The sequence below is a fragment of the Rosa chinensis genome, chromosome 4, assembly GCF_002994745.2.
Source record: "Rosa chinensis cultivar Old Blush chromosome 4, RchiOBHm-V2, whole genome shotgun sequence".
Taxonomy (NCBI): domain Eukaryota; kingdom Viridiplantae; phylum Streptophyta; class Magnoliopsida; order Rosales; family Rosaceae; genus Rosa; species Rosa chinensis.
This window is the reverse complement of record NC_037091.1, coordinates 31,974,983-31,985,770: the sequence shown is the minus strand read 5'-3', so window position 1 is coordinate 31,985,770 and position 10,788 is coordinate 31,974,983. Positions and strand designations below refer to the sequence as shown.

The 10,788-nt window shown below is 35.7% G+C and overlaps 2 protein-coding genes across 2 annotated transcripts; one reads left to right on the top strand and one right to left on the bottom strand.

Annotated features, from left to right (window-relative positions):
• Positions 1 to 1,098: 1,098 nt before the first annotated feature.
• On the top strand, positions 1,099 to 1,914 carry LOC112199123. The gene has a single exon (XM_024340177.1). It carries the CDS (start codon positions 1,099 to 1,101, stop codon positions 1,912 to 1,914), a length of 816 nt encoding a protein of 271 aa, XP_024195945.1.
• Positions 1,915 to 8,750: 6,836 nt separating this feature from the next.
• LOC112200527 (galactolipase DONGLE, chloroplastic) lies at positions 8,751 to 10,313 on the bottom strand. The gene has a single exon (XM_024341564.2). The coding sequence runs from the start codon at positions 10,262 to 10,264 to the stop codon at positions 8,849 to 8,851; it is 1,416 nt and encodes a 471-aa protein (XP_024197332.1). The 5' UTR covers positions 10,265 to 10,313; the 3' UTR covers positions 8,751 to 8,848.
• Positions 10,314 to 10,788: the final 475 nt, after the last annotated feature.

The following is a 10,788-nucleotide window of genomic DNA, read 5'->3' as shown; positions in this document are numbered from 1 at the left end:
AAGAGTCATGAACACCTCTCTAACCTTAGAGCTTGGAATGAGCTATGAGTGAGATTGAGTACAAATCAAACAATTGATAAAGAATTACAAGAGCAAATCAAGAAAGATACAGAGCATTGGAAAGAAGTCATGGTTAGGGTAATTAGTGTTATTAAACGTCTTGCTATGAATAATATAGCCTTTCGTGGAACAAATGAAAAAATCTATGAGGATTCAAATGGAAATTTCTTAGGTTTTCTTGAATCAATAGGAGAGTTTGATCCAATAATGAAGCATCATTTTCGACTCATTCAAAATAAAAATATTCATTATCATTATCTTAGTCATAAAATACAAAATGAATTGATAGCTATGTTGGCATCAAGTGTCAAGAGTGAGATTATAAAGAAGATTAAAGAGGCTAAATATTTTTCTGTGATTCTTGATTGCACCCCTGATGCTAGTCACAAAGAGCAAATGACTTTGATAATAAGATGTGTAGATGTTGCAAGTTGCCCAATAAAAGTAGAAGAGTATTTTTTGGAGTTTTTAAATGTGGAAGATACATCGGGTTTGGGTCTTTTTAATGAACTACAAGCTGCTCTAAGCTCTCTTGATTTAGATATTGATGATGTGAGGGGATAAGGTTATGATAATGGTTCCAATATGAGAGGAAAACACCAAGGTGTTCAGAAAAGGTTACTTGACATAAATCCTAGAGCTTTTTATATGCCATGCGGTTGTCACTCTCTTAATTTAGTACTTTGTGATATGGCAAACTCTTGTCTAAAAGGAAAATCATTTTTTGGAGCATGTCAGGCCATTTACAATGTGTTTGCTAATTCAAAAAAGCGATGGAACCTTTTACTTGAATATGTAGATGAATTAACTTTGAAATCTTTGTCAGCTACATGGTGGGAAAGTCGTATTGAAAGTGTGAAAGCAATAAAAAGTCAATTTCCCAAAATAAAAGAAGCTTTAATCAAACTTGCTGAAGTTGGTGATGCATATGATAATCATTTGAGTTGGGAAGTTGGGAAATTATTAGATGGTGAATTTTCAAGTTTTGATTTCATTTTAAGTTTGGTTATATGGCATGATATTTTGCACAAAATAAACATGGTAAGCAAAAATTTGCAAGTTGGAGATATGATTCTTGATGTTGCTATTAAAAGTTTAAAAGGGTTGATTTCATTTTTTGAAAAATATAGAGAAGATGGATTTAATTCTGCTATAATTGATGCTAAAGAAATTGCAAATGAAATGGGAATTGAGTCTGTATTTCCTGTGAAGCGTAGGGTTATAAGAAAGAGACATTTTGATGAGATTCCTGATACAGATAGAGAACAACAATCAGCTCAAGAAGATTTTAGAACTGATTACTTTCTTGTCTTAGTTGATATGGCTCTTTCTCAATTGAGGAGTAGATTTGAACAAATGGAAAGTTTTGAATATGTATTTGGCTTCTTATTTGATGCATCACGGTTGGTTTCATTGGATGATGAAGAAATGAAAAATTGTTGTTTGAAACTTGAACTTGCTTTGAAACATGGTGAGGTGTCTGATATTGATGCAAAATATTTGCTTTCTGAGTTGCAAATATTGCAGGAAATGCTACCAAATGAAGCATATGAAACAGGAAAACCATGGAATTCCATTAAAATTATGGAGTTTGCAAAAAAAATGGATATGTTTCCAAATATTTTGGTTGCTTATAGGATTTTATTAACTGTACCTGTTACAGTAGCATCTGCAGAAAGAAGTTTTTCAAAATTAAAGTTATTAAAATCTTATTTGCAGACAACGATGACTCAAGATAGGTTGAATGGTTTAGCAATCTTGAGTATTGAAAAGAATATGTTGAAAAATGTTGAGGTTGAGCACATAATTGATGACTTTGCATCTAAAAATGCAAGAAGAAGTCATTTTAGATGAGATTTGATTGATATAATGTGATGTAATATTTATTTTTCGGGGTATTGGTTTTACGTCCCCCCCGTTGTATCATATTTTTTTCATCAATATGAAACATTAAAATTTTTTTTTTATATATATAAAAGGCCCAATTTTATTCTTCGCCCCGAGCCTTGAATTTCCCAGGGCCGGGCCTGTTTGTTTGTACGCAATTTTTTTTTCTTATTGAAAATTTTAAAAATATTTATTAAATATTTATGTATCGATAACTTAATAAAGAAAAAAAAACATCACATAGATATCCATAGTTAAAAAGGGAAATCATATTGGGTCGATCGGTATCTGTCCTTAATAAGGCTAGCTAGTTAGCTACAAATCCATAATAACTTGGATCGATCACGAGCTTCATGTAAAACATGAAGAGAACTGTTGTTATTCACAAAGTTAGAAGTTGCTGGTCAAAGAACGCTGTTTTTGCTTCTTTAGTAACTAAAGTTTAGTTTGACCCTACCAAATTGATCTTCTTTACCGCGAAAAACACGATTTTACTTGTTTTGGACTAAAATGATTCTTACAGTTTTTACTGATTCTGCTATGCACTTCAACTAGGACTAATTAATTAAGCTCCAATTAAGAGCTGCTACTTAATACTTTCCACACCTTAAACATGCAATGTAATTGCCTTAAATCGATTTCTAACTGGGCAGTAAAGCAGTGTTGAACCACATCATTTCTTTTGAATGATAATAACACGCTGCTTGCCTGATTTTGACGATGCATTTGAGCACACTCAACTGACGAAGAGATACAACTATACCAGGTGTAATGAAGGTCCTGAAGGATACAATTACTATTTCGGGTTCAGGCTGGGTCTAACATGTGGTGATTTTGGAAATAAACGTAACATTACACTTGAACCAAATCAAAGATTTTGATCTCATCTGAAGTTCTAAAAGTTCTGTTTGAGCCCAAAAGGCTGGTTTTTGGAGCCAAACAAGTTCAACCAAAATATTTGTATCAGATCTACCACGTCTGCAGTGAATTATTCTTTCCAAACTTAGTTGCCTTGAATACCCTAATATGAACTTGCCATATATTTCTTCTATCATTTCGTGAAAGACTGAAGGTGTTCATTAAAATACAAGATGTATACCATATGTAAATAATATGTACGTACGTATATTATTCGGACATTTCATTAAATAGTTCGTTGAAAAGTTTGCAAAATATTTTTAGTTAATTAATTTTTTAATTTTAAAATATTAATTTGTAAGTTATTTTTTTTCAATAATATGTGTAAATTACGAAAAAAGAACTTAAAAATCGTGTAATGCAATATAACACTTTTAGCTTCAAAAGTACAGAAAATTTAACGAGTCTCTTTAAAAAATACGAAATACGGAAATATTTTGAGAAAAAAATTTTATTCGCGTAATATACAACAAATTACTAACAGATTTGAAGACATATTATTAATTATATTATAATTAATATATATCTATGTATTTCTTATCCAAATTATGGAGGATCAGGTGGAATGCATGGCTGCCAATTTCTCATAAGGGATCAGTGGATAACAACGTGGTTGGTTTTGGCATGGGGATTACATTGTTATGTTTAACGCTTAATCCTTAGTGTGTTAGCATTTATGTCACCCTTAAATTTAAAGGCACGTACAAGTAATAATGGTATGGGGCTAATTTAAAGGAGACTTGATAAATTCATAAATTTATAATCACAAGTCTTAGTTTACAAGAAAATCTAGACTCATGGTGAGCATGTGCAACATGGTGTTTAGTGAATTGATTTTTGTTTGAAGATGTGGTGATTTAAATTCAACTAAGTACTTCAAATATAAACTAGATTGCTCCAACTAAACTAGTGATCAAATGGATGAGAATTGGGACTTAGATTATCCACCAATATTAGCCTCATTTGCATGCATTGATATTCAAGACAACAGATGATGCCACTTTAATTGTCCAATTATCCTCTTTGCATTTGGGTAATAGTTTAAAGTCTTAAACTCCTTTTATGTAATCAATCCAACCTGTTAAATATGAAATTAACTATCAAGGATCAAGCTCTATTACCAACTAATTAAGTTTCTATTACTTGTCCTAGATGCATATATACAATTTTGAGTTTAGATAATCATACAAGCAAATCAATCCTAATTCTAGGTGATTTTAACTCACAATCTTCAGATCTTCAGATATACACATGGTGTACATTTATGCTTAATTAATGTTCAAACTTACTTAAGTAAGTTAGGCACAAGCATATGCATTCACTTCTCGAACTAACATGTGAAAGTGACACTAACATTTGGATCGAGTGTATATCTTAGTATCAACCCATAACAATGGGTAAAGTGCACTTCAATCCTAATTCCAACAAAGTAACTAGTCATAGGTAATCATAAAATTTAGCGTACATATATTTTAATACATAAAATTTAAAGAGTAAGATTGAGGAGTGACTAGTGATGATTACAAGTTGAGAATGGAGTGAATAAACTCATGAAGGCCTTCAGAGTGGTCACTTCGCAGGCAAGAGGTGATGCTAACATGGTGATGATGGTGATTCGATCTGGTTCCTAAATTGGTGCTAGAAGTCCTCTTCCTTCTTCAGTGCTTTGATGGTGGAAGGAGAAGTGAATCGATGATGCAATGAAGGTTGTGTATGTGAAATGGAATGAGAATGTGAATTAAATGCAGCAATTGATTGTAAATAGAGATGAAGAATATGAAAATTGATGGTGGTGGAGTAATGCAAGGAATGGAAATGGAGTTGGTGGTGATAGTAATGAGAAAAGCTCAAAAATGTAAAGAATATTAACCTTGTTACGTTATTGATGGGATTATGGGAAGATGATGGAAAAAATGGTGAAGTGAAGTGAAGATGTGAAGCAATAAATAAGAGAAGAGAGCGAAGATTCTCTCCATTTGTGGGGCGGCAAAAGGGGAGTGTAGGGGGGCATGGGCTTCTATGGTTCTCGGGTCACAAGACCGAAGAGAGAGTGAGATGGGGAGATAAGAAGAACAAAAGAAGGTGCGTGACCTATCAGGGACACTAGGGTGGTTACAAGGTGATGAAACATGAAAAGGGACTAAGTATGGGTCATTTGGGGAATGGAGAAATGGTGGGAAAGAGGGAAGAAGGTGATAATTGGATTTGAATTAAGAAGGTTTAAGGTAGTTAGGGTTTATTGGATGATCGAGGTGAATGTAATGGGTGACATAAAATGGAACAGTTAAAGCAAACTTAAACTTTGGTGCAACATGAATGAAGGTAGGTGATCCGGTTGTGGAACCGCCAGCCATGGCCGTGGTGTTGTGGTGGTTCACTGGAAAAGTTGTTGGAGCTTTGATTTGATATTGTGCCTTAAATCTCCGTATATTTCTTCCCATGTTTCTTGATTTACACATCCTAAACTTGAGCTAGGCTAGCTCAGTGATAAGCTCTGCATAAAAGCACAAGTATGTAGCTCTCCTAGTTGGCCTCGATACTCAAATGTACAACCGAAACATATTTATGATCGGTATTTTATACCTCATCTATTAATAATACCGGCCAATTCCAAATACGCGTTTTTTTTTTTTTTTTTTTTTTGTGTCATTTATAACACACTTATTCTAAGTTTAAAAAGTGGGGAAAATATCCATTTACCCAAATTTGGGTTCTATTTACCCAAACATCTTATAAGATTGCCCACTTACCCAACAAATTACATATTTTTTGCCCTAGTATCCAATTAAGTTATTTTTTTAATTAATTTTTGGGACAATTTTTCCCTCTCTCCCGTTGTCACTTAGAGAGAGAGAGAGACTTCACCGGACTCCGTGACCGATCGCGTAAATTAGGTCACCGGTCGCCGAAATCCGGTGACTGGCAACCGGAATCTGATCACTGGCGGCCGGAATCCAGTGACCGGTGTCCTGTTTTATTGTCCCCAATAAAGTTTTTATTACCCCCAATAATACCTAATAAACTTTTTATTGCCTCCCAATAAACTTTATTGCCGCATAATAAACTTTTTATTGCTCCCCAATAAACTTTATTGCCCCCTAATAAACTTTTTATTGCCCTCCAATAAAGATTTATTGGGGGTTAATAAAAGTCTTCGGCGACCTCTTTGCGAACTTCCAGCAACCTCCGGACCGGTGACCGTTGTCCAGCGTCCTATTTTATTGCCCCCCAATAAACTTTATTTGCCCCTAATAATATCCAATAAATATTTTATTGCCCCCCAATAAACTTTATAAAAATTTTTTGGGGGGGGGGGGGGGTAATAAAACTCTCCGGCGACCTCTTTGGAAACCTCCAGTGACTGGTGATAGGATTCTGACGGCCGGTCACCGGATTCCGACCGCCGATGACGGGAGTTCGGCGAGGTCTTCAATGACTTTTTAATTATTTAAAGGGCAAACTTGTCTTTTTATATTTAAATTGGGTAAGTAGGCACACAAATCTTTTAGTGGAGTAAGTCGGCATTTATTGGGCCTAAATTGGGTAAATGGTCAAGAGCCCTAAAAAGTGACATTTTATTTTTATTTATGGATTAATTTCAGTTTACCCCCCTGAGGTTTGGGGGTGTCATCATTTCACTCCCTCTACTTTCAATTTTAAATTTTTACCCCCTAAACTTTCCAATTTCAATCAGTCGTGTCCAATTTCTCCTATTCTGTCCAAATTGGACGTTATGTTTGACCCTTGAGGGCTAAAATGGTCATTTCAACATAAAAAAAATAGTTTTATTTATTTATTTATTATTATTTTTTTCTTTCTGTTTCTTCATTTTTTATTTTTTTATTTTGTCTTCAACCTATACACTACAAGTTATAATAGGTTTATAAAAATAAAAAAAATACTCTAGGTAGTTGAAAGTCGCTCGCTGGTCTACGATATTTGTGATATATCTCCGATAAAGTGAAGAATTTAGGATATATCCCTAATAAAGTGAAGAAATATCTGTAAAAAATAATTTTACACTTTATATGTAAATATATATCTGTAAAAATGATTTTACACAGATATTTCTTCACTTTATTGGAGATATATAGATATTTACAGATAAAGTGTAAAATCATTTTTTACAGATATTTCTTCATATTATTGGGGATATATCCTAAAATTCTTCAATTTATTGGAGATATATCACAAATATCGTAGACCAAAAATGATTTTACACAGATATTTCTTCACTTTATTAGGGATATACATATATTTATTTACAGATAAAGTGTAAAATTATTTTTTTACAAATATTTCTTCATTTATTGGGGATATATCCTAAAATTCTTCACTTTATAGGAGATATACCACAAATATCGTAGACCAGCGAGTGGTTTTCAACCACCTACAGTATTTTTTTGTTTTTATAAACCTATTCTAACTTGGTGTATAGGTTGAAGAAAAAAAAAAAAAAAAAACAAAGAAACAGAAGAATTTTTTTTTTGTTTTTTTAATGTTGAAATGACCATTTCAGCCCTCAAGAGTCAAACTTAACGTCCAATTTGGACGGAATAGTAGAAATTGGACACGGCTGATTGAAATTGGAAAGTTTAGGGGGTAAAACTTCAAAATTGAAAGTAGAGGGGGTGAAATGATGACACCCCCAAACCTCAGGGGAGTAAACTGAAATTAATACTTTATTTTTTTATAGTTGGTTAGATTATATAATTGTATTAATGAAAAAGAGAATTATAAGAAATTAAACATGGGTGGGAAATATCTTAGATCCAAGATCGATTCTCCCAACAAAAGCCTGGCAAAAACCCACAAAAACAACATGACAAAAAATAATCCACAATTAGAAGAGCTTGCCAACTAGAGTAGCACATAGAAAGGTGAAGAGCATCAACAATAAAAAAAAAAGATTAAAAAAAAAAATGAAGGAAGCCTGTTTTGATGACATAGGGAAAAATGTCGATTGGGTGCGCCGAAGATAAGCTCACTGAAAAGGTGAGGTCGTCTCAGAGGAGTTACGTACGTCGATAACAACAAAGATCACAAACAAGGGAATAATGACCCGATCTAAAAAAGTGCATGGCAGCTGACCTAGGGTTTTCCCCCAAGTGTCGCTGCAAAGAGGAGAGTATTAGTCCTTCCTACGAGGTTGTCAGGAAAGAGACGAGGTTGATCGGATATCTAATAGGGTGCCATGGAGTTACGAGTTTCCTAGAATCCCTAATAGAACAAACCATTTTTTTTTTATTAGACAAAGTTATACAGAAACCAACAAATCTAACTAATTAGATAGATAGTATATTATACGTACAATTCCAACTCGTATACAGCCAATCTAGATCTCATGCCAACACATAAATTTGATACCGGATAGGGTTAAAGAAGAAAAAAAAATATGGAGATAATTGCAAGTTGTATATCATAGTAGTTTTTACGTAAAGTTTTAATCAATTTTATTCCCATATGCTTGTTAATTATCTAGTTGGATATCTGTATAATGAGTCATTGACTGTCCCAAGTGTGTACTAAAGATGGTATTTTCCCTATTATTAGATCGTCTAATTTCATCAACAACACTAAATCTCTCATATCTAATTTTCTTTAGCAATGATATTTGCAGATCTGTCATACCATATATGGTGGAAAGAAACATACAAATCCATAATCGATCTCAGATACTTAATTAGTTGCATATTATTTATATTTGTACAAGATAAGATTAATTAGATTATTATGTATCTCTATGATTGGAAAAGAAACAAAGAAATTCATAATTATGCAAAGTTTAACGAATGGTCTGATTGCTTACAAAAATTTAACCTCTTGATTGGTCTTCCAGAGGTCACAGAACCCTCTTCAATGTACTACAGTACACTAACCCTAGATAGAATGCGAGATCAAAATCCCCCTTTTCCTAAAAAGAATTTACAAGGCTGGGGAATTAATTGATACATTCTAACTTTTCACAGAAGAAATATATAAATTATGTTCTTTGTGATTGAACCTGCAGATTCACCATATTGCTTTCAGCAGTAGTACTACTACTTCTCCATGGGATTGGTAGCTGCAGGTTCAAATTTTGCGCACTAATTATATTCGAGAGCAATACTTTTGCCTTGTTCACAAAATCCCCACCTTGATTATCTCTTTGAATCTCCATTGATGGTCTCTTGGGGCATTTGAGCAAGCTGATATAAGTCCCCAGATCATGAACACACGAAGGGTTTTGCACGTTGAAGAAATCAAGCACCAATTCAACACCAACATGTGCATAACAGGAGCAACTCCAAGGAAACTCAAATGACAATCGCTCACTGCCCAAAACCCTAAAATTCTCATGATTGAACACCATTCCGGGCATCTTTGTGATCGGATCGTTCACGTTTACTATCCTCAACACTTTGACACCCAACTCTTCACATCGCATCTTGAACCCGGGGTTCCCAACTCTGGGGCCTCCGAAGGAAAACACGGTGACGGGTGTTTTCATGCTCGAATTGACACGATTCAACCCTAGCTCCGTGATGTCGTAAGCGAGAAGAAGAGCCAGAGAACTTCCCATGCTGTGTCCTGCTAAGGTTATGCTTAACTCCTCGCCTTTGTACTTGTTTAGTAGCCTCGACACTTCGGAAAGAAGCTGCTCCCGGCAACTTCCTAGCCCGAACCTACTGTCGCTTTCATCGGACGTGTACAAGCTCAGAAACCCAGACTCTACTTTCACATCAGGCCGTTCATTATGAGGATCAAGCCTTGCCGGAGTGAGGGAGCTCATTAGGTTTGCCACCCACTCAGGGTTTGTAACCGTGCCTCGGAAGGTGATGATAATATCTCTCCTTCCTAGCCGCTTCACCGCTTCGTCAGTGGCAACGGCCACATATCCGATCCAGCGTCCGCACGACTCGCCGTTTTGGATGGGAATGTTGATGTCGGGGGTAGCATAGATGTACTTGGTGACTTCATAGCCGCTGCTCTCCATCCCAATCTCTCTCATCATGTTTCTCTTGCTGTACTTGCAGTTGAGGTAGCGTTTCGAATTGGGGTCCAGGTCGAAAGCGCTGTAACACGCCTTTACAAAGTCGCCGTACCGGATTATTTCTTGCCGGAGAAGAGGGTGCAATGGGTCTACTAGATTTTCCCAGTTGTCGGAGCCTTGAATCTCTCTCCACGAATGAGACAAAGAAGTAGTACTAGTACTAGAACCAGAGCTAGCTCTAGCTGCTACTTCAATGGCCACCGGAGATGCGACGACCGTTTGTTTTGTAGGAGAAGCTGTTGCTAATTTGCTTCGTTTGGGCAGACAAACCTGCCCGATACAAACCGACCGCAGCGGCCGAGTGGTTTCGGAAAATGCAACATGGTTTAAGTTTGTGTTGGGCATGTGAATGTTCATGGAAGCCATGATTGCCGGCCAAGCTCTATTCAAAAAGAAGATGAGAGAGCTCAGCTAGCTAGAGGTAGATAGAGAAGAAGGTTCAGAGAGTTGTGGCACTTGAGTTCTGAGAGCAGGGAGCGGGGGGTATATATGAAGAGGGGGCGTGTGAGATTTTCGTCTCATTTCTCTCATGGTATGTGTGTGGGGGAGGTGGTGGGTCAGTAGAGAGAAAAGTAAAAGCATGTTTGGCGAGTATTTGACCAGAGATCTTCAAAATTCCAAAAAGGATTTAATTTAAGTGGTCGGTTCGGTTTTGAGGCCAAAAATGTATAGACGTATATATCCCTCTGATTTCTGTTGCGGCTGTGACTCTTTTTGTGATGATGATTCCGTCCTATTCCCTTTGATGATGTTGACTTCAAAGTTTTAAGCCTCAGGTTTTTCATTTTAATTTTGCTCCGTGGTCGGAAAACCCAAATACATGAGTGACACTCAAGTCAAGTCGTGTCATCTATTGTTTTCTACTAGCGTCACTTTGTGTGTATGGCAGA